The sequence below is a fragment of the Leuresthes tenuis genome, unplaced genomic scaffold, assembly GCF_036924035.1.
Source record: "Leuresthes tenuis unplaced genomic scaffold, fLeuTen1.0.hap1 SCAF_10, whole genome shotgun sequence".
NCBI lineage: Eukaryota > Metazoa > Chordata > Actinopteri > Atheriniformes > Atherinopsidae > Leuresthes > Leuresthes tenuis.
The window spans coordinates 32,415,955-32,439,900 of record NW_027325364.1 but is presented as its reverse complement, the minus strand read 5'-3'; the positions used below and the strand labels follow the sequence as shown (position 1 = coordinate 32,439,900).

At 41.9% G+C, this 23,946-nt stretch overlaps 1 protein-coding gene across 3 annotated transcripts in view; it reads left to right on the top strand.

Moving 5' to 3' along the window:
- Positions 1 to 23,946, top strand: part of grik2 (glutamate receptor, ionotropic, kainate 2) — a 351,124-nt gene that overhangs the window by 196,205 nt on the left and 130,973 nt on the right. For all 3 annotated transcript variants that reach the window (XM_072394949.1, XM_072394950.1, XM_072394951.1), the window contains exons 8-10: positions 8,432 to 8,575; positions 10,134 to 10,241; positions 17,433 to 17,546. In XM_072394949.1, the coding sequence (XP_072251050.1) occupies positions 8,432 to 8,575; positions 10,134 to 10,241; positions 17,433 to 17,546 (366 nt within the window). The remainder of the gene's footprint in view (positions 1 to 8,431; positions 8,576 to 10,133; positions 10,242 to 17,432; positions 17,547 to 23,946) is intronic.

The following is a 23,946-nucleotide window of genomic DNA, read 5'->3' as shown; positions in this document are numbered from 1 at the left end:
ATGACTTAAACCAGCCTAATGCAGTTCCTTTAATCCCAATAACATGTTTGAGTCTCTGTAACAGAATGCTGTGATCGGTCGTATCAAATGCAGCACTGAGATCCAACAGGACAAACACAGAAACAAGTCCGCTATCAGAGGCTAAGAGGAGATCATTGGTAACTTTCACCAGTGCTGTTTCTGTGCTTTGATGCACTCTGAATCCTGACTGAAACTCTTCAAACAGATTATTTCTATGTAAATGATCAAAGTTGAGCTGCAACTATTTTTTCAAGAACTTTAAACAAAAAAGGGAGATTGGATATAGGTCGATAATTAGCCAACACTTCTGAATCAAGAGTAGGTTCTTTAAGTAAAGGTTTAATTACAGCAACCTTAAAAGTCTGAGGTACATATCCTGTCAACAAAGACCGATTGATCAAATCCAATATGGAAGTATTGATTAAGGGGAAAACCTCCTTGAACAGTCTGGTTGGGATTGGGTCTAAAATATAAGTTGATGGTTTAGAAGAGACTATTGCTGTTGTTAGCTCAGAGATATCAACTGGGCAGAAGCCGTCGGAATACAAATCAGGTTCTAAAGATACTTCTAAAGCTGCTCTACTTGATGATACATCAGTGATAATAGTGGGAAGGATTCCATTAATCTTCTCTCTGATAGAAACAATTTTATTGATAAAGAATTTCATGAAATCATCACTGCTGAGAGTTAAAGGAATACATGGCTCAACAGAGCTCGGACTCTTTGTCAGCCTGGCAACAGTGCTGAAAAGAAACCTGGGATTATTCTTATTCTCTTCTATCAATGATGAATAATAAGCAGTTCTAGCTTCACGAAGGGCTTTCTTATACGTTATTAACTATCTTTCCAGACTAATTGAGACTCTAAATTAGAGGAACGGCACTGTCTCTCCAGCTTTCTTGCAGTCTGCTTTAAAGCAGCTGTGAATTATACCAAGGAGCCAACCTCTTCTGACTGATTACCTTCCTTTTCAGAGGGGCAACATTGTCCAGTGTTGTACGCATTGAAGCTATAGTGCTGTCAACAAGAGAGTCAAGTTCAACTGGAGTAAAATTTAGGTAGCCGTCCTCTGTCATATCTGTAAATAAAAACAGAAAATTTGAGAAAGTCAACACAAAAACATTTTAAAAACGAGGTAAAGCTTATTTTCTTCCTTCTTCCTATTTTTTTTCCCTTAAGAGGGTTAAGAAATTAACAACTGCAACAAAACTCCCATTTTGATGCATATCAACAGATAAGCGTCAGTAAACCAAAGCTGCTGAAATTGTACAGTCAGATGACTTGTTTACAGTTAGATGTTCTGTTGTCTGTATTTTTCAGTAAGTGGGGTGGGTATGAGATATGAAAGGTATATTACTTTTTTTAGGATGAAAGAATTATGTATGAATAATAGTGATAAGTAATCATTAGTAAGAAGTACTCTGGCTTCCTCCCACCATCCAAAAACATGCATGTCAGGTTAACTGGTGACTCTGAAATTGTCCTTAAGAGTGTGTGGTTGTTTGTCCCTGTGATGGACTGGCGACCTGTCCAGGTGTACCCGCCTCTCGCCCAATGACCGCTGGGATAGGCTCCAGCCCCCGATCGATGGATTAAGCGGGTATAGAAAGTAGATGGATGTTATACCAGCAATATTTGCATTATTTCTACAATAGCACTCTTGTGTCAGTTATAATCTAAGCCTGTGTTATGGAATATAGGATTTAGAAAGTCTCAGTTGGCCTCATAGCCGGGTGAACACCGGCTATAAACATAGCCTAACTTAACTTTTGCTGGCTGCGATTTTGGTGGCGGACAGAAATACAGTACAATAATATTCTATTCACAAAATAAAACCAATAATAATGTTGACTCTTACTTGTGAACAGTAATTCCCCTGTTCCCCTGTTTGCAATCGTCTGCCGATTTGCACACGAATACAGTGCTCTGGCATCTTGAATACTCTGTGTAATGGGTTTGGTTTTGATCCAATAGCAGCACAACGACAGGCAGGTATAGTTGGTAACAAACTTTATTATCACACGTCCAGGAAATAATGGCAGCAGGCAAAACAGGCCGCTGGCCTTTAACAGTCTCTAGTGAGGATTGGCGGTTAGGCCCAGCCAACCCAGACCAGGACACTGGTGAGTAATGTCTGTGAAACTGTCTTGTACTCACTCAGTGAAGAAATAATCAGAGTCACTGAACTGCAGGAAGCCACAGAGGAGACAGGAGTAACACTCACTCTGTAGAGCTGAATCAGGTAATCACCGGACAGGGAGCAGACAGGCAGAATCCAGAAAGGGACAGACGAGGATCGTGGTCGGGGACGGAAGGCTGTGGTTATTTCCAGGAGATCTGCGAGGCAGGGTAGTCAGAGGCAAGCAAGGTCGAAACCAGGAGATCAGGCAGAGAACCGCTGGAGAGTCTGGTGCAAGCATCGAGAACAATCTGGCAATGAGTGAGTGTGGAGCTGGGGCTTAAATACAGCCAGAGCAACAGGTGAGTGGAGCTGGCTTGATGAGAGGGGTCTGATTGGCTGATTGAAGCAGGCAGGTGCAGACTGGTGAGGCAGAGATGAACTGTGACACTCTGAGGTCAATGGGTAGGATGACCAGTCCAAGATGGCGGCCGTATTTCTGGCGCCTCAGCGGTCGATGCGGTGTCTACTCTTGATAATGTCTATGGTCCTTCTGGGTGAGCCTCTCTGTAGAGCAGACCGTGGTATATGTAAATGAAAATGTAACCACTTGTTTCATAGGGTGACTGTATAGCACTAACAATATAGTTGTATGTATTATTTTCCATTTCTGTTAATACATCACCATAATTATTACACACTGCTCCTTTAAAGGAAATCTGTATGAAATGGAAAATAATCAGAACTGATGTGTTTTATTTACATTCATTAGCCTGTAAATTTCTCTTTTCAATTAAACAACAGTAGAAATTAGTATTTGAACAGAGGGAAGCATGCAGCTTGCATATCATTTTTACGGTTTTCATTTTATCTTTATCTTTTTTTTCTGACAAACAAAAATATGCTAGAATGCCCTGGATAAAATGATTTATGACGTATCTCAGTACAGCTTGTGTGTACAGTGCTGAGAATAGCAAAAATAGCTAATGGCAGTGAGTGACCTAGTCATGACTAAGGCCTTTGAGAGATTCCAAAAGACCACAAAACATGTTAAATTTTTAATCCCTTCAAGGAGCTGAGAGGAGGGGCTCGAAATGCCACCGAGGAGTGAAGGAGGGAGGATACTGGACAGCTTTAGGGCATTGGTTGAGTGTGAAACCTCCCTCCCACACTCCCTCTTGTACACCTCCTTCATTCTACCATATCTACTGTGCTTTCCCTGGCTTGCTCACGAGTGCACCCTCATCTCTCAAGGTGTTTATGTTTCAATCAAAAGAGCCAGAGCAGCGTGACCAGCAGTTTCTGCATGACTACCAGCAACCATCGTTCACTGCTTTAAGATCAAGCATAAAAATGCCACTCTCTGCTATTACTAGCCAAGCCTCTGAGGGGCTACTTGCCTTGTGTCCCACTTTTTGAGAGGACCTTTAAAATAAATCTACCATTGTCCCCAAATGAAAAATGTTAAGAAGGCTTGGATGGACTGGCGACCTGTCCGGGGTGTACCCCGCCTCTGACCCGATGACAGCTGGGATAGGCTCCAGCCCCCCCGCGACCCTGAGTTGGATTCATTGGGTATAGAAAATGGATGGCTGGATGGATGGAACAGAGTTTGTTAAATGCTTTGATGCTCATTGTTAAGTTATTTACATAAGTTATCCTTCAAACCTGGGTGTGACTCTTAATTCTCAGGCTTAGTTCTTCTCCGTCTTTGCAAGGTTCTGCTCTGTGCAGAGAACATTTTCAAAAAGAATGCAGGAAACCCACATCAGGAAATGATAACCCCAGCCACAGTCTGGTGAAAAGCTATTTCTTGCCACTTTGTTTCCATGGCAATGCTGATGAACTAGTTGGTTGGACTGGATTCGCGTTGGGGGAGGGGGGAACTTTGCTTCCTCCAAGTCAAGCCTGGGCATTTTAACAATTTATAAAAGTGTTGAAATCAATCAGAGTTTAGGAGATTTAATAAATCTCTCTTACTATGTGTGCATTTGTGGGTAAGTGTGTGTGTGTGTGTGTGAGAGAGAGAGAGAGATAGACAGAGAAAATAAGGTGGAAAATAGACATTGTCAGGGGTAATGCTCACATTGGCTGACACAAGGGAAAAGCAGCTTTTAAAGCATTTAGCTTTAATTTCATTCGGGAGTGACATAATTGATTTTAATGAGATGTTTATAGAGTGAAGTGCCGGTGTTGAAAAATCATTTGCAAGTCTGCCTGATGGATACTTGTGGGGCACACACTGGGGAAGAGTAGTGAGGCACACAAGCCTCTGCTGCGAAAACTCCTCCAGCATGTCTCTGCCTATCTTCACTCTTTTTACCACCAAATACATTTGACTGCATTTTTTTTAATTTAGAGCATATTTAATTCATGAAATACAAATCTTATTTTGACTCTTTTTTTAACTGAATGTTTAATCTGGAATATCTTTCAAAATTTTCCCTAAAAACACACATTATCATTAGCTGAAGTTATGGCAGCCGTGTCTCAGCTATAAGTATGGATGAGAACTCAAGTTCACCTCTGATCCTGCTGACTCCTCCTGTTCCCAGGGTCAAGCTGTGAATGAGTGACACGCTGCTCTTATTAAGTTCTTGGGAGCCTGTGTGGTTTATTGCAGAAAGAATAGATGGCAGTGTGAACATCACAGAACTGCAGCTCCTACCCTCAGTATGACAGAGTAAGACAGCCTGCAATGAAGCTGACAGCCACACTCAACTCCTTCACCCTCAGACACAAAAACTAGTGTTAGACAGTTTGTAAAGGCTGATATCAAAGGCTGCCCTCACCGCTCACAATGAGAGCGTTCATGGAACTAATCTGCTGTTGCTAAAACATGAGACGGGCTTCACAAAGCCTGAACCTAAAACATTTGAAAGTATTATAAGTAAACTATTAGTGCCGATTTAATAAACTGTTTGATGGTTTCTTACCCTACTTTGTGTTACAGCAGTTTGGGTGTTACTGTGTGTTACTGTCACTTTGTAAATAAACAGCCCAAATTCCCAAGAAATTGAGTTGTACAGACATTTTTCCGTTTGTCCAAAACATAGTGGTATCACAATGTATGGTTGTAAATCCATGGTAACATGTCAGCATAACTATGTACAGTCATTCTATCCATAACCATTTGCTTTTAACACCTAACACTAGCCAATCACGGGTAAGAACACAGTAGAAAAGTCAAAATAAATAAATCACAAGTGGGGGAGAATTACAATCATACAATATCAGTTAGAAAGCAGTGGGACTGGTTCATCAACTTCCCTGGTTTAGGGCCTGTCCAACCCTCTCATAAGTGTTTGTGGTTTAGTAAATACTGGCTCCTGGGAGTGTCATCACATAGGAACACATCTGGAGATATAGGATGTTTACGTGCTGATAAATCAAAATGTAAGCTGTAGCACCATTGCCCTATGCTCGGGTACGATGATAGGTGACAAACTGTAAGAACGGTGAAAGCTGCAGGCAGAAATGACAGTATTTCGAGAAAACTGATGTGGAAAAAGCAAAGCCAAACCAACAAAAGCCTGTTCATGGTTAGCAAAGAGAGCTAGCTTTCAACAGCTTATCATACTCAGAGAAAACCCTTACTTACTAAAGATACTGAAACAGCTTCTGTCCAGCGATCAAAATTCTGGTCCGTGAGATAAAGTCCTTGTGAATTCAAATTGGCTGTCTCCAAAATGGGAAAAAGACTTTTTCATGTATCTGGACAATGACTCGTAGACTAAAATCTGTATACGAACCAAAGAGCGCTCACAAAGTTTATGTCTCTCTGTTGTTACAAGCTTAGAAGATGAACCAGTCGTCCCTCCTCTCCTGTGTAGTCTGCCCACTGATATTTTTACTGGTGCACAACATGTTTGACAGTTTGAATGTAACATGACTAATTCTACGACCAGTGTGTCATTGTTTTATAACATCAATGAATTCACTCAGAGTTGATCATATCTGTCTTGTCACTGCCCACTGACACCTTAATCTTAAAAAAAATTCTGCATATTGGTCAAACCCCCCAAAATACAAGCTCAGCAGCATCCAAGCGACACCCACACAACAACAAATTCACATTCCCTTTGCTTCAACACCTTCTTCTAACACAGATTATGAATACCTTCCACTCCTGTGGTCTCACACAGAAGCCCGTTTGAATTTCCAGTAGGCAAGCTCATGGATGATGGTGATTGCTTTTGAGACATCTTGGGACATCATCAATGTAGCTTTGCATGGCACAGTTACTCATACACACAAGAGCACCCCCACAAACATGCACGCACACCCGCATCTATTCTAGCACCTGAAGCTGCAGCCTGTGGTGCACAATCACGGCTGAAATAGGAAAAAATGACAGGTTTGAGGTTGCTTTTGCCTTTTGTTTTTCCCTTCCCTGAGAGGACAATGCGTTGCCAAACACCCTGGGGGACAATTTACATGCAGCAACTGTGGAGGCTGTTTTGATTGCTTTTCAATCAAGCAAGACAAACATTAATTTGATTTTTTTTCTTTTCCTTCTTTGAGGAACTGCAGCATTATTGACTTCCTTCATGAAGCGTGAATGACTGACACCTCTCTGATAGCTTCAGCAACACTGTGTTTGGACCCTCTGTTTACTGTCAAAACTTTAATATATAACTTTACCACCAGGGATTAAGACAGCTCACAGAAAGACAACCTGGGAAGCGTTTGTCTGCGCATGTCAAGTTGCACATGAGAGCCTGTTGTTGTTTATGTATTCTGCTTAAATCTTCTACTTTAGCTATATCAAATAACTATTAACAGCATGATTTAACTGACTTGGAGAGAAGCTGTCATTGCTTTCATCACTGGCTGGTCTCAGCTGTGTGTTCAAACATGAAACCTCATCAAACTGAGCTTGAGCCAATTTAGTGACTGAAATTACATTGTTGCCGCCTGGATAATGAATATAAATTCATAAAACCTAGTGTTGCCTCTAACAGATGTTATACAGCATATGTATTTCAAAATAAATGTACTGTAAAATGAGTGAATACACTGATTTGTGTTTCTGGAAGGCTTATTCATTATAGTATTAGTTTAATTATTATCAATATTTACTGATTGAGATTTTGATGGAAAAATACTAGAATACAACGTGTACACTTTTGTCATTAAAGGGGAACTCCGGTATTTTTAAACCTTATTTCTGGCATGGAATACGTTCATCTACTCACCGAGAACAGCTTGGTGAAAGTCGGCGTCCTTCGGAAGATATTTAGATAACTCGAGATCCATATAACGGAGTGAACGGGGCTTAGACGATGCAGCCTCTAAATAAGGCATTATCTGTCTTTATTTCACCAATACTTTAAGAAGAATGAATGAATGAACGTGTACTATAGCTCTGTTAGCTCATAGCTGCTGTTATGTGGCTACTTCGCAGCTTTAGGAGAGCTAACGGAGGGATTTCTACACAGGCACTCTACTGGGACCACTTCATCCACACGCCCCCCTGCAGCACAGTTTATTTACTCCGTGCTCTGTGACAGTCGGCTAACTTCACACAGAGTTTGCTGCTGATAGTTTTGTGCAACATGGCAGGATATTTATCAGATTTAGACGACGTGAACGACGACTTTCAGTAAGATGGACGTTCTTACCGGAGTAAATAAACTGTGCTGCAGTTTAGAGGCTGCATCCTCTAAGCCCCGTTCACTCCGTTATATGGATCTCGAGTTATCTAAATATCTTCCGAAGGACGTCGACTTTCACCAAACTGTTCTCGGTGAGTAGATGAACGTATTTCATGCCAGAAATAAGGTCTAGGTTTAAAAATACCGGAGTTCCCATTTAAGAGACCCTAAAATAATTATAGACAAATTTAGGTTTCCTGTGCTGGTGAAAATGACTCATGGTAAACTATAACCTCAGTCAGTAAGACACAACAGCCAAAACTGACATCATTCCATCCACCTGAAGAACACACCAAAACAAGCAAAACATGAAAGCTCAATCTGTTTGCTTTCAATATACTCCCTGTAATTTCTCTTCAGCACAGAATTTTTGTTGCGTTTGCAATTTTTTTTCCCATCAGTGCATAAAACATTCTCAAAAAATCATTAAATATTTATGGCTTTGTCCGTAACATGAAAGGTTCACCTCCAGGCGTCTGACTTTTGATTTGAAGCTATGATTCAGCCATCATGGTACCAATATTTTTCAAACTATGAATAGAACCATGCTGCCTGGCAATGCTGATCTGCCATGTGCTGCATGTATTCCATATTAATGATGTTCTGTTTCTCCCCCTCTGTCTTGGTTTGCAGACGGACGCCGCGCTAATGTACGATGCCGTGCACGTGGTGGCCGTGGCTGTGCAGCAGTCTCAGCAGATCACTGTCAGCTCATTACAGTGCAACCGACACAAGCCCTGGCGCTTCGGTAACCGCTTCATGGCCCTCATCAAAGAGGTAGATGCCTGTCTACTTCCTCCTTCCTTCTGTCTTATTCATCAACGTACACAGCACCCTCACACAGACAACACGTGTGCTGAGGAGAGTGAACAGGGGTAGAATATGAATAAGACTGAGGATATGACAGGATAAATGACAATAAGTTTTCTGTGTATTTCTTCAGAAGGAAATCATTTATGCCTGTGTGTGTACAAAGCCTACATACTTCCTGAAGGTGGGCAGCCATCCTGTGTGTGCCCACTGACTTACTGTATAAATCACCCATGCAGAAACAAAAGCATAATAATATCCAAATTTTCAGGAAAAAGGTGTTTTGATGCAGTGTTTTAACACATGGCGTGGTGGTTAACACCATGATGTTTCCCTAACCTTAACACTTTGTTTTTAATACACACCTTTAACCTTGTCAGTTTGAAAGTCTAATCATAGTCTAACCATTTCTTTTAGTTTCCCCCACTGGGGGATGAATAAAGTATTTTTCTATTCTATTCATAGCTAAATGGTTTGTAGCAACAGCAAAGAAACAGCGACTTAATGCCAAGAAATCATTGGTCAGAATAGGATGTGATCTTGGCTCTTCCATTTGGCAGTCATGTGTGGAACTCCATCGTCCAACCCATCTGACCCCCAACCTCTGTGGACGTCTTAGCTGTTGAATATGAAGCAGCTGTCAATTTGTGACAATTTGACGGATAGTGGTGATACTGTTTTCCTCTATGTATTCATGTTTGTGTCCAGTAGCACAAAAAACAGTAAAATTCATGACTGTAGAGGCAAATCAACTCCTTTAAGTTTCCATGGCTATTTGACATTTTTGATTTGGTTAGTATTGAACAATTGGATCTATGGGTTATACTGTGGGTCACAGAAATATGTCAGTCTGTTCAGAGAGCTCTTCTGTGACTTAAGCTGCTATTGAGAGTCCAAATTATTTTATTGAATGCTTAATGGCTCATGGGCAGCTAAATCTCAACTACTGTCATAGACATTTCATGTATGAGAAGGAGCAGAAAGACAAAATGACCATTTCTGATTTTTTTAGCATGTCATTTAAGATTTTGACCTGACCTGCACGTTGAAATGAATGCTCCTCACTAATTATTTTAATACTCTCTACTGCGGTTGTAAATCTCTAAACAGCACTGATATAAAAGGACAATGAGTTAAAGTAGCATGACAAATGCTTTTGAGAAGCTGAGTGAGTAACTTCCAGATATTTGGCTACCGCTCACTGGGCTAAAGATAGGCCCTGAAGATAGGTCCTTGACTTCCTGTCAGATATGCACTGTGATGATTTGTCATTCTGAAGTGAAGGTTCTATGCTCCGAGCTATTTTTGTGCTAAATTGTATTCTACCACAGCCCGAAATATCTGTAAAGACAGGGTAATTCAGTTTCTGTTGGGGCAACTTGATGCAGGTGAGGCTGTACAAACACTGAGAAGAGGGAGAATTTTTTTCCTGTTTTCCTTGCAACACTGACATCAACAACTTGTTTGACAGCAGAGATGACTGCACATATGCTGTTGGTTGAACATCATTTCCTTCTGTCTGTAGGCTCACTGGGACGGTCTGACTGGGAGAATCTCTTTCAACAGGACAAATGGCCTGAGAACAGACTTTGACCTGGATGTCATCAGTTTAAAGGAGGACGGCCTTGACAAGGTTGTGTGCCGTAGATGTGTGTGTGTGTTGTGCACGTGTGAGTTCACTTTATTTAAGCATCTGCCGTAACAACTGACCTGATCTTCATGAGGTGCTCAGAATCTTCACTGGTGATGCTCTGCCAAGCCTCCACTGTTGCCACCTTCAACTCCTACTTGTGCCAGGAGCTTATCCCTTTAAGGTTCTTCTTTGGCATATACAATATGCTCACTCGGATTTAAATCAGGTGACTGGCTCAGCCATTCAAGAATTTTCTCTTGTTTAGCTTTGAGAAACTCTGCTGCTGTCTCAGCAGGATGTTTGGGATCATTGTCTTGTTGCAGGATGAAGCTCTGTCCAATGAGTTTGGAGGCATTTACTGGAACTGGAGCAGATCAGATGTTTCTATACATCAAATAATTAATTGTGCAACTGCACTGTTTTAAGCACTGTATATTCTTAAAATGGCAGTGTGATGAAGAGCGAAAACACACAATCTAGATGTGACTCATGAATGATCAACATGTACCGAATGTACAGAAGTCCCAAATGTATTCACTTACCAAAGATAGGTCTAAACAAATCATCTTAGGGAGTGCTGAACTATGCCTTTTTTCGGACATCTAATTATCATTAGCTGGTGCGCTACCTCCACTCTTATTCTCAGTCTTGGACTGAATGGATGCACTTGAAAGGAAGGAGGAAAGCTGGTGTTCTGCTGAAGACTCTAACCAGTATGATCAGTCGTCTTATTATTTATTAAGGTACCCTGTTGTAAAATGGGGGAATGATAATAATTATTATTATGAAGAATAATGATAGTTAGGCCTAGAGGATGTGCCTAAAATCTGCAGGTGGAGCCTTTTGGATCTTTTTAATATTTCAGGAGACTGTCTCATGACATCCTATATGCCTTGTAAAACAAGTTAAGTTGCTCAAATGGCGTCATTGACTGAATTCAAATAATGGCAGTTATTTAGTCATGAAAACCCTCTTTTAAGATTATATACAGCAGCAGCCTGGAGGTCTCTAATATTTAAAACTTCTTAGAATTTTGAATTGCATTTCAAAGCAGCAGCAGTATTTCTGAGATTAGATGATTATAGGCTAAATGCAAGACGGTTTGTGTTTCAGAGTGCACTACATAGTTTTTAGTCTACTTTTCCTTTGGTAGTGCATGTATTTAGCTGCTGTTGTGCTCAGCCAATCCTCCAAATGGCTTCACTGATCCGGTTGCTTGGGGATTTGTGATGCAACTGAAAAGCCTTTAAGAAAAAAGAAAAGAAAAAACTCAAAGCAGAAACAACGTTACACCAGTAAAGGAAGACGTGACAAAGACTCAGATTGAAATTCAGGACATCCTCTTGGTGCTACAGCAGTTCACCGATCCACTGAGACAGCTCAAATGTCAAATTCAAATTATGAAAATGAAGAAAGAAAATGTCACCAATTCTGCATTTTGACAAGTAGAATAGAAATACAAATTTGATGTGTATACCGCAGACAGATTATAATAATGGTAAAATGGAAAAAAGGCTCTCATTTATCTGATAAAAACACTATATGTACTGTATATAGAACATACAGTATTTGATAATAATAATACATTTTATTTACTGTGCACTTTACATCATAAACATCTCAAAGTGCTACAGAACAGAATAAGGTTAGAAGCATTATACAATTAATAGAATAAAATCAAATTTACTGAAAGAAAACAAGATGACCTTCTAAAGGTAGTCAGCAATACCTGAAACCCCCCAAAAAAACAAAGGTTGGGCTAAAAGGAAATGTATTCAGTCCTTTTTAATACTCTGTGGATTTTGGTGGCCTGTGAGATTCAGGAAGTGCGTTCCACAGACGTGGGGCAAAAGCACAGAAGGCCCGATGTCCCACAGTGTTTAACCTGGTTCTGGGGATGTAGAGGCACTTTGAGAGACCTTGAATTCAATCCTGAATTTAATTCTGACAGGACGCCAGTTAAGGGAGCGAAGAATTGGTGTGATATATTCACATTTTCGCACTCTGATCAGGACCCTTGCTGAGCTTGAATGTGCTGCAGTCTCTGCAGGCTCTTGCAGGGGATTCCAATGAGCAGTGCATTGCAGTAGTCCAGTCTGGAGGAGATAAACGCGTGGGCCAACTTTTCAGCATCTGGAAGAGTGAGAGTAGGGCAGGGTCTGGCACTGTCGCGCAGGTGATGGAAGGATATCTTGCACAGCCTGTTTAAAAGGGTTTCAAAGGAGAGGTGGGAGTCCATTTTCACTCCGAGGTTGGTGACTGATAAAGAGAGGGGGACATTGTGACCAGAAAAAGTCATACTAGTTATGGATGATGACTGAGTCAAGTGAGGGGTGCCGACCATGATGGCTTCAGGTTTTTTTTCAGTGCATGATGTTTAATTGTTTCAAATGCAGCTGAGAGTGGAAACCAGACTGGAATGGAGATCATTTTGTTTTAGGTGGTCATGCAGGGAGTAGGTGAATACTTTCTCTAGCACTTTGGATATGAATGGGAGATTAGAGATAGGTTTGAGATAGTTTGACAGAACATTTGGGTCAGCAGTGGGTTTTTTTGAGCTGTGGACGAATTATGGTACTTTTTAATGGGGGAGGAACATGGAACAAGAGACGTGATCAGAGTACATTATGCAGAGAGGTGTGTTTTTACCAGAGTGGTTTGGAAGGGGTCCAAAGCACAGGTGGAAGGGTTCATTCTTATGATGACGCTCTCTACCTCCTCCTGGGTGGCATCAGGAAGACAGTTGAGGGGTTAGGGTTGGCATGGCAAACAGTTAATTTCAGTGCAGCAGTTTGTGCTGGAGGTCCAGTGAGTGTAGAGCGAACTGAGGTGATTTTTTTTTTTTTTTTTAAGTATTCAACATATATGCCAATATCTGTGTCCTGACCATACAGTACTTTAAAATACTTGCTTGTGGATCTAATTGTCCCTTGAACCTGTGACAGCTAAGGGTATAAACATGAGATCCAGACAGCTGAAACATACAGACTGCCTACAAAGCTTGCCTGCAACAGAATGCGTTTCTGTTAGTTCCACTTACAACCCTTAGTAAAAGCAAAAATATAAAGTGCTTCTACTGTTAAATGTTTGTTTTGGACTCTTGCTTTCCTTTTGAATTATTATTATCTCCTACATTTGGTGGGGACTGTCCCATCATAAATCTAATCTGTAAATTTAACACATTGTGTGGGGCCACCACCTAATGCCATTCAAAGGAATGATATTCAACTCACATATTCCTGTGAAATTTGCCTGTTCAGACATCTGGTCAGCATATTGGCACTTGTCAAAGGGGAAGTTCGGTTTTTCTACACACTGGTCTAGTGGGATGGCGTCATGGATGTGCACCACTGCAGCACAGCTCATTCACTCCGTGCTCTGTGACAGTCGGCTAACTTCACACAGAGTTTGCTGCTGATAGTTTTGTGCGGCATGGCAGGATATTTATCAGATTTTGAGAATGTGAATGACAACTTAAGATAAGTAAGATGGATGTCCTTACGGTTTTGAGTCCATGGAGGACACAGAGGTGGAGCTCCTGGAAAGAAGGATGCAGAAACAGAGAGAGGAATTGAGCTGTGCTGCAGCGGCACGCGTCAATGACATCATCCCTCTGGACGCGTGTGTAGACAACACACACAGCAACTATGAGCTAACAGAGCTATAGTATGCGTTCATTCATTCATTCTTCTTGAAGTATTGGTAAAATAAAGACAGATAATGCCTTATTTAGAGGCTGCATCGTCTAAGCCCCGTTCACTCCGTTATATGGATCGACTTTCACCAAACTGTTATCGTGAGTAGATTAACGTATTCTATGCCAGAAATAAGGTCCAGGTTTTAAAAAAAAAAAACTTCCCCTTTAAGTTGAATTACATGATGCATGAGCCAACAAATGTCCCTCAAAATCCTCTGTAGCACCTCAGTTCTAAAAATGAAAAACAGTCTCTGTCAAAAACAACAATCTGGCAAACAATATACTAGCAAACAGCAGCTGAGATTAATTAAGGTTACAAAGCAATTCATCATGTTTTAAAAGCTAGACTCAAGAAGAAGAAGCTTCTTCAGCTACCTCAGCCCAGCATGTAACTCACGTTAAATGCATTTCGTTGAAATTGTTAGTCTGTCCATTTATATCATGGCATATGCATCACAGCTATGTTTGTGTTCTCATATGGATAAGAGCAACTCCTTCTCACAGAATGGCATATCTCCAGTGTTCAGCACTCCATTAAGGATTCATGAGATTATCAGCAGGAGTGGAAGCTGCTAACACTACAGATACAAATAATATTCTTGCACGCAACTGCAAATACTTCACACTTCAGTATTCTCACTGGTGCATGCCTCTCAGCAGCTCTTGACCTCTGGTCTGTGCACTGTGTGTGTCTGCACCTTCATGAATAATTTACTACATTAATAAAAACCCCTTCAGAAGCCCTCCAGCTTCATGAAGCCTGAATTAAAGAGTTGATTTGCAATTACAAAGCCTATCTCAGGCACCCACACGGGGCATCAGATGTGCCCTGAAGAGTTTGTGGCTACTATGGGTTTGACCGTTTGTGGTCTCCTCGAGTGATGCTAAAGATGGAGGGGTTGGCTGAAGAGCAGGCGTCCCCTGTGCTCCTGGGGAAGTCTGACTGTAGAGGTTTAAGGGAGAGCTGAGATATGAAATGAGAAGGTATAATCTGAAACCCTTGCTGTCTTCTTCATCCTTGCTTCTCCAGCATGTGCCTCTCACTAACACGCCCCCTTCCTCCTTTTAGCCCTCGACCACCCTTTTAAAAGGCCCTGGGGCTCATACAGCTCTTATATCATCTCTAACACTGATCATTGCTAGATTTGGAATGGTGCACTGTTGACAGAGTTGAGGGTTCACTTTGCAGTGTCCCAAGGATGCCAAGGATTTTTATTTGTCTGTAACCAAAATGGAAAGATGGGGAACTCTAAGGCTAATGTATAGGCTTTACTCTACATAGATAAATACAAAGTTAAAAAGAAACCAATTTACAATAGACTTTTGAACTGTATAGAAACATAAAGCCCTCCATAATCCACTCCAATCCAATCCAGTTTTATTTGTTAAGCACTTTTAAAAAAACACAGTGGACCAAAGTGCTGTGCAGGATGAATGAACACTAAATAAAAGGTTCACAAGAAATTGTAATAAAAAATCCAGTAAAAATCATTTAAAAAGTGAGAGCATGAGTAAAAATAGCAGCCATACAATAAGCGAAACAATAAAATAAAATAAAAATAGCATAAATTAAATGAAATATAATATAATAAAAGTCAACATCTCACATAGTGTTAAAAGCTAAGGAAAAAATAGACGTTTTAAGAATGGATTTTAAAACAGAGAGAAGAGGCCTGTCTGATGTCCAGAGGCAGATTGTTCCAAAGTTTTGGAGGTGCAACTGCGACAGCACGATGTCCTCTGAGCTCCCTCTTTGAGTTTGGCACACTCAGGAACAGCTGATCAGCTGATCTGAGGGAGCGAGTACATGCATGAGGGTGAAGAATCTCAGAGAGGTAGGGTGGGGCAAGACCACTGAGGGATTTAAAAACAATTAAAAGAATTTTAAAATGGATCCTGGAGTGTACGGGCAGCCAGTGGAGTGAGGCTAAAATGGGGGAAATGTGCTCATGTTTACGTGTGTCAGTTAAAAGATGTGCAGCAGCATTTTAAACCATCTGAAGACGGGCGAGGTGGAGGACGCACTAACCCCCACATAGAGTGCGTTACAGTAGTCCAGCCGAGTAGTAACAAAGTCGTGAATTACTGTCTCAAAAATCTGCCGTAACAACTGACCTGATCTTCATGAGGTGCTCAGAATCTTCACTGGCGATGCTCTGCCAAGCCTCCACTGTTGCCACCTTCAACTCCTACTTGTGCCAGGAGCGTATCCCTTTAAGGTTTTTCTTTGGCATATACAATATGCTCAGCAGGATGTTTGGGATCATTGTCTTGTTGCAGGATGAAGCTCTGTCCAATGAGTTTGGAGGCATTTACTGGAACTGGAGCAGATCAGATGTTTCTATACATCAAATAATTAATTGTGCAACTGCCATCAACTGTTACTTCATCATAAAGATAAGTGTGCCAGTACCTGTGGTAGCCATACATGCCCAATCCTTGCTTTGGATCTAGGGCACTTCCTATTCATCTCTACACTTTCTTCGTGCCATCACTCTAATACAAGTTCATCTTTGTCTTGTCTGTTAATATCATCTTTTTCCAGAACCTTTATCAGACTTCTTCAAGTACTTGGTACTTTTTTGTGGTTAACGAGCGGATAGCGTGTAGCAGTGTAGCCTCTGTGTTTCTGTTCATGAAGTCTTCTGTGGACAGTCGTCTCTGACAGAGACACACCTGCCTCCTGAAGACTGGTTCTGATCTGTTGGACAGGCCTTTGAGGTCTTAGTGAAGATGATTGTGTCATCAGCAGTGGAGGTCTTTCTTGGGCTACCAGTCGCTTTGCAATTACAGAGCTTACCAGTGCATCCTTTCTGGAAGTCCAGACAGTTGATTTTGGTAATCCTAAGATTTGACCGATAACTCTATTGGTTTTCCTCTTGTTTTTCAGCCTTATAATAGCCTCATTGACTTTCATTGGATCCAGCTTCTCCCCTCCTGTTAAACAATGGCAACTACAGACTCCAAATTGTAAAAACAAGCCTCGGTATCTTATCCCTGCACTAATGAATCAAGGACATATACCTGAGAAATTCCAAACACCTGGAAACCCAATTGTCCCAAACATTATGGTGCCCTGAAATGAGGGGGACTATGTATAAAAAGTACACTGAAATGTATGAAAATGAATATCTGAAATGTGCACTTTAATCATGTCCGAAGTGCTTGATTTAGAATTTCACACTGAGGAGCAGAGGGATAACTCAAAGAAAAATTTGACTTTGTCCCAAACATTATGGAGAGCCGTGTAACTACAACATAACTCTGAACGATGTAGAGCTGTTTAGCCTTAACAATGATCAAGTTTCAATGAGAAATTGCCCAGAAGTGATACACCTTTGATGGAGCACACTAGATCTTTCCTTTGATAAACCCACAGCAAAACAGCCCATTGTTAGTTTTTAAAAGAATTCAAAGGTGAGGAGTGACTGAATGATATGATACAATCTCAGTGATTTAATATTTGTTGAAACAAAGTGTTTTTTGTTTTACAGATTGGTACCTGGGACCCACCAAGTGGCTTGAATATGACAGACAACCAGAAGGGGAAGACAGCAAACGTGTCTGATTCATTGTCAAATCGCTCCCTGATTGTCTCCACCATACTGGTATTTCATATCTAGAAAATGTATTTATTTGTTTTGTGATTTTTTGCTGGAGTCTGTCCACCAATATCCATGTCTTTCAAATGTTTCTTTCAGCTCATATGCAGGTTTTACATACATACATTCATCTATCCATCCATTTTCTATTCCCGCAAAATCCAATTCAGGGTCATGGGGGGCCTGGAGCCTGTCTCTATTGCCACTGGGTGAGAGGCAGGGTACCCCCTGGACAAGCCAAATTATGTGCCAATTATGTTTATTTTTTTCAAAGTTTGTCATGACTTGTATTGTATGTTATTGTATTGTTGTTACTGTAGAGGTTTGTCAGTGTAACAGTTAATTTAGCAATGAATTTGAAAGGAGCAGAAAGCTCATAGTCAGTGTCTTTGAGTTTTACTCTCAGGTCACATTCAGAGCTTTATTTAAAATAAACACCATATCTGAATTGCTAAACATAAATTTCATTATATTATATCTAAGTTATGAAGTCTAAAAAAATCATTGTTATTCATCACTGCCACTTTGGGCCAACAGAGTGCAATTCAAATACTGCAGTTTTAATGTCTATTTGTGGCCAAATCAAATTGTAATGGAGCTTTATCTGAAACCAGTTATACTAGGCTAAAACAGCTCTCAACCATAACAGACTCAGACTGACAAAGATGTCATGATTTCAAAGCTTTTCCTCCTGAAAAATCATCCTGTATTTTGCATGAGCTGCCCTTTCTATTCTGTTCTTCCATTCAGTTGTTGAGTAACCCAAAGCGCTTTACTCCAAAATTGCCAGTTGACTTTACCTTTGCCAGTTGACTTTGGAGGATTTCAATTTGGTGGAAGCAGCCAAAGAAAACTGACTGATTGATTGTCCAGTAACATTTAATGCTTTATGACTGTGCCTCCTGTCGAGCAATTTACACCAAGTTGCTATTTGTGTTACTCAGTTTTTTTAGAATTCCAATCTTCTCCTGGAGGACCACCATGCCTATGTGGGCAATGATGGAGTGACTTGGATGGGGATGATTGGTAGACTAGCTAGTCATGGATTGTCCATAGCAAACACTATGTTAAAGCATAGCATGTGTCATAAGTGTACTTGGTACCCGTACTTGGTTGAGTTGGATCTGGTTACAGATAACAGACATGGTAAACCCAAATGAGTAGTGAAAGTGAACTGGGAGCATCTGGCAGAAGCCCCTGTTTGTGATATCTTCAATGTACACCTCCCAAGTAGTTTTATGCACATATGGGAGGAGGACAGAATTATGGAGTCTGGATGGGCCTCGTACAGAGCCTCCATTGAAAATACAGCTTCCAAGAGCTGTGGCCAGAAGGTTGTTTGTGCCTGTTCTGGTGGCAACTAGAGGACCCTCTGGTGGACACTGGAAGTGAGGGAAGCTGTCAAGTTATGGAAGGATGCCTGCCAGGCAGGCTGTTCTGGGGATCACCTGAAGCAGCTAACAGGTACCAAGTAGCCAAAAGAGCAGAAGCATTAGAGGTGCATAAGCTAAAAATTGGTAGAGGGATGAATTCATTTAGACCACAAAAAAGACGTTCAGTTGGCCTCAAAAACTGAGGTGACAGAGACAAGACACTGGGGAAGACTTGCCTATCACCTTGGCAGGGGTTGTGGAGGTGCTCCTTGGCAGCAGCGTAAAGTGCTGAACAAGATTTGTACTGAGATGTTTTGTTTTTCTTTGGCTGGACTCAAAGGCACATTCATCAGCAAAGCCAAAGCCCACAGTACCAGTGTTCTCATCATAGTTTACAGCACCTTTGTTTTTTTTGTTATGTTTTTTTTTAAGGCAGAGATTAAAGAAAGAAGTGGGGTGAAGACAGATGAAAGGAGAGAGCTTGAAAAGAAAGATACCAATAGCCAAAAACTGGGTAACCAACTGCTGCATCTGGAGAGAAAGCAAACTGCGGTCATACACAGGATTGTCAGGAGCACCTGCAGAAACATAAATGGGAAGTAACACAACAAACAAACAAACAGCAAAATGGTCATCAGCAGCAAGTATATGAGAAGGAAAATTGCTGTAGTTAATTATTATCGTTAAAGCCAAAAGTCACATTGTGATAGTAGGGAGGCCATGTGAGTAAATGAATGCTTGTGCATTTGTGTGTGTCAATTATATATCAAAGGCTCCGAATGAATTGTCTAGCATTGGAGGGAGGGGCCGCAACCACACCCACTCCAGAGATCAGAAACAGACAGAAAAGGTCCCTGTTGCCCTGAGATGTTGAAGGATCTGGAGTTATGGAAGGATGCCTGCCAGGCCTGGTTGTTCTGGGGATTACTTGAAACAGCTGACAGGTACCAAGCAGCCAAAAAGCAGAAGCATTGGAGGTTGCAGAAGCTAAAAACTGATTGGCTGATTTGCCTCTAGTAAGTGTGGTTCAATACATTGGATCAAGCCTCTTCACCCCTCGTAAAGTTCACACCTGCATGTTTGAAAGCTAGCACTGACTGGTTGTTAAACCTTGGATTCAGAAGGAGGGGTGTGACTTCTGTCTAGGCCATAAAACAGTAGACCAGACTTTTAGTCTTGCAGAGAAACTGAGGTAATTTGAATATGACCATTTATACACACACACACACACGCACACAGATACACTATATTATATTATATACTAATGTATTTTCTCATCAGCCTTTACACAGATATGAACTCAAGTAACATCCCATCCTTATTCCATAGGGTTTAATATGACCTCGGCCCACCCTTTGCAGCTATAACAGCTTCAACTCTTCTGGGAAAGCTTTCCAGAAGGTTTAGTAGTGTGTTTATGGGATTTTTTTCACAATTCTTCCAGAAGCTCATTTGTGAGGTCAGACACTGCTGCTGGACAGAAGGCCTGGCTTGCTGTCTCTGCTCTAAGTCATCCCAAAGGTGTTCTATCGGGTTGAGGTCAGGACTCTGTGCAGGCCAGTCAAGTTCTTCCACACCAAACTGGCTCATCCATGTCTTTATGGACCTTGCTTTGTGCACTGGTGTGCAGTCATGTTGGAGCAGGAAGGGGCTGACCCATGGGGTGTCCCCGGGGGCTGTACTGAATGTGCTTCCTGGTAGGTGGGGGTTGCTATACTCCGGTCTCTTTTTGGGATAGAGCCGTGTCCTTTGGAGAGAACTCCATCTAGCGCCGGTACTACGGCTGGTCGACCTTTGAGCAGCCATTTTTCATGGGTCGTTGAACCTAGTAGATGTTTTCCATCGCCTCGCTCTCCCCGCCTATCCACCCTGGCTTGCCCTGTCATGTATGGGGGCTCGAGGCTTGGGGGACCATGGTGGGGGGGTATCCCATGGTGCTGGTGTGGTGATGTCACAGGGGGTGGTCTGCTGGGGTGGGGGGGATGCTGCGGGTTTTGCCTGGGTTGTTCCAACCCACTGGTGGGTTACTCACCCGTGAGGATGTTGTATGAATGACCCCCCTGGCTGGGGGGCCTGTATCATGTCATGTCTTCCCCTACCCCTTCCCCTCAGCGGGGTTGCGATACACGTATGGGGGCCAGGGTGCTACCCTCAAATTAAAGAATGTGAGACCAATTGATACTTCGAAACCCAACATCTAAACTATCTAAGAAACAACTTTGGAACCAGCATTCTAATGTTCGGAAATGGAGAACGATGAGGTAAATCAAAGGTGTTATGGCAAGGTGGAGCCAGGACAACAGGTCGGGGGGATACATCATCGTACCCATTCACCCACCGGTTATTTTGAAAATGTCCACTGTGGGTGAGCCTACTATGTTGCTTACTGCTGCGGCGCTCACAGGAAGCAGTCAGAAAAGAAAAGACTGGCGGATGAAGCAGGCTAAACAAACATTTTTACATGGCCATTTTCATTTCAAAGTTCTTCCAGAAGGTGCAGTCGACAGAGCCAAAGTTATTTAGTTATTTGTCTCATCACCGAAGTATTTCAGTTCCAATAAAAGTGCGTTATATGCTACTTTTGAATTCATTGTTGGATTTTTCGCATAACAATGTATAACAATGAAAGTCTCCTAGAAGATGTGAATGCAGCACTACATACTGTACCTACTGGGACCATCACGGAGATAAGCTCAAGTACACCACAGCTGCAGTGATCCTGGAGCTGCTTGGCTACAAGATAAACAACACAAGGAGTAAAACAGGGCAGAACCCCTCATGGAGACCAAGGTTTAGAGACCAAGATCATGGCACCACAGAGGGAGGTTAGCCAGCTATCAGTGCTTCAGAAAGGTGAAGACAAACAACCAAAGAAATACAACAGCCTCTCCATACCTGAGGCATTGGAGTCTGCCAAACAACAACTCATAGCCATGGTATATGTAAGAAACTGAGCCAGAAGAGTAAATGGGATGTTTTCTACAGAACCATCCAAAATGTGTGCTCAGTGGCAGGGTAATAAGATAAGAATATACCCATCCAGGGCTGAACAATACTGGAAGTGCATATGGGAGAGAGAAACATCACATAACACCAATGCTCCATGTCTGATGGATCTGAGAACTGACGACAGCAATATCCAGAACAGCAACCAATAACCAACACGGTGGAAGATATCCAAAAGAAAAGTCTCAAGTATGAAGAGCTGGATTGCACCATGCACTGACATGATATACACCTACTGGCTTAAGAAACTAACAGCACGCCATGGATGCCTAGCAGCACAAATGAACCAGCTGAACCCACCTAGACTGGTTAACCCAAGGTCTGACAGTCCTGAAAGATCATGAAAGATCCTCAGGAGCAGGAAATCTGTGCACCGCCTAGATTGACTACAAGTCTATGACGCCATGCCGCACACATGGATACTGGAATACCTTTATCAGGAACTCAATGGGACTGTGGAAGACAAGCCAATTGCTCAAGTTAAAATCAAGTGCAGTGTCTACCATGGAGATGCTCTGTCCCCACTCCTGTTCTGCATAGGCCTGAACCCCCTCAGCCACATCATCACAACAAGTGGCTATAGATTCCTGTTCCAGAGTGGAGCGACTATCAGCCACATGAACGGGATCAGGCTGTATGCCAGGACTGAGCGAGACATTAAATCACTGTCATCCACAACCAAGTACTTGCAAAGTGTGAGGCAGATCCTGAAGAGTCAGTTGAATTGAAAGAACAAAGTCTGAGCCATCAACACCTATGCCCTGCCAGTCATCAGATACCCCACTGTCATAATAATTTGGCCAAAGTCCTAAGTCCGACAGACAAATTATACACTAAGAGGAAAGAGGGAGGCTGGGGACAAAGGAGCATCAGCGCCATGTAGTGACACACGTAGCATAATGTGATAAATTATAAAGATTTATCCAAAAGTTCTCACTATCTGAATAAGCCTTATTTAACCTTGTTTTGGGCGCACCACCTTCAATCGAAGGAAAAAGACAGAATCTTACGATTCTGGTATGTCTCATATTCGCTACTTGTGAATTCTTGCTTTGTTGGACTCACAAATACGTTGCCAACACATACACAAAAGCCGGTTGATTTTATATATGTATATATATGAACCATTTATTAAAATGACATGACCAAAGACATGAACCTTAAGACAACAGGAGAAATGCTTTGAATATAGATGATTATATAAGGAACACTTAGTGAATTGAAAAGAACTAAGGGGACGGGATGGATGGATAATGGAATTATTCAAATAGCTGGGTTGATTGCTATTTGAATTTAAAGGCTAACAACTTGGATTAATTTATAATTTTAACAGTGAATTCTCTCGACACCCACCGCATACCGTCTGAAATGTAAGAACAGGGCAGATCTTACGGTTAGGTCAGCTCCGAACCACAGGTAATCGCCAGCGGATCCAACTGGGTCTCTCTCGGTTCTGCGTCTCGCGGCCTTTGTTGTGGGTGACTTTTGGGGACTTTAATTAAAGTGGCCTGGACTGGTCACTCTTCTGCACCGGAGGGGCTTCTGGTGGCTTCTGGTGGTTCAGAAGATGAACGGGTGGTGTGTAGGAATTCACCGCAAATAATGACAAAACTGTCCAAGGGTCGAGTTGGTTTTGGTTGCTGACCAACTCTGATGAGGTGAACTTAGATTCACAAAGTATTGACAAAAAAGTTAACAAGCTTAAAGCTGGCCCTCTTGGTGAGCAAAACTGGGTGACGACGTGTGCACCGGCGGAGGAAAAACGGCTACATAACCAGGAGACAGGATGGACGAACAAAAAAAACACAGCGTCTGTCCTTCTATTACTTCGTCATTCTTTCTTTGTTCGAATCTGTTCTTCCATTCTACTCTGACTAACAATCTGACTTTGCGTCGCGGTTTCCGGAGTTTGACTTGCGGAGGCGGGGCATGACGTAGGCTTACGCTACACTTTCAGCCAACGGATTGCCTCAAACTGTTGTGACGTCTGCCTGGACGTGTTTTGTAATAGGAGCTAATTCTAGCCG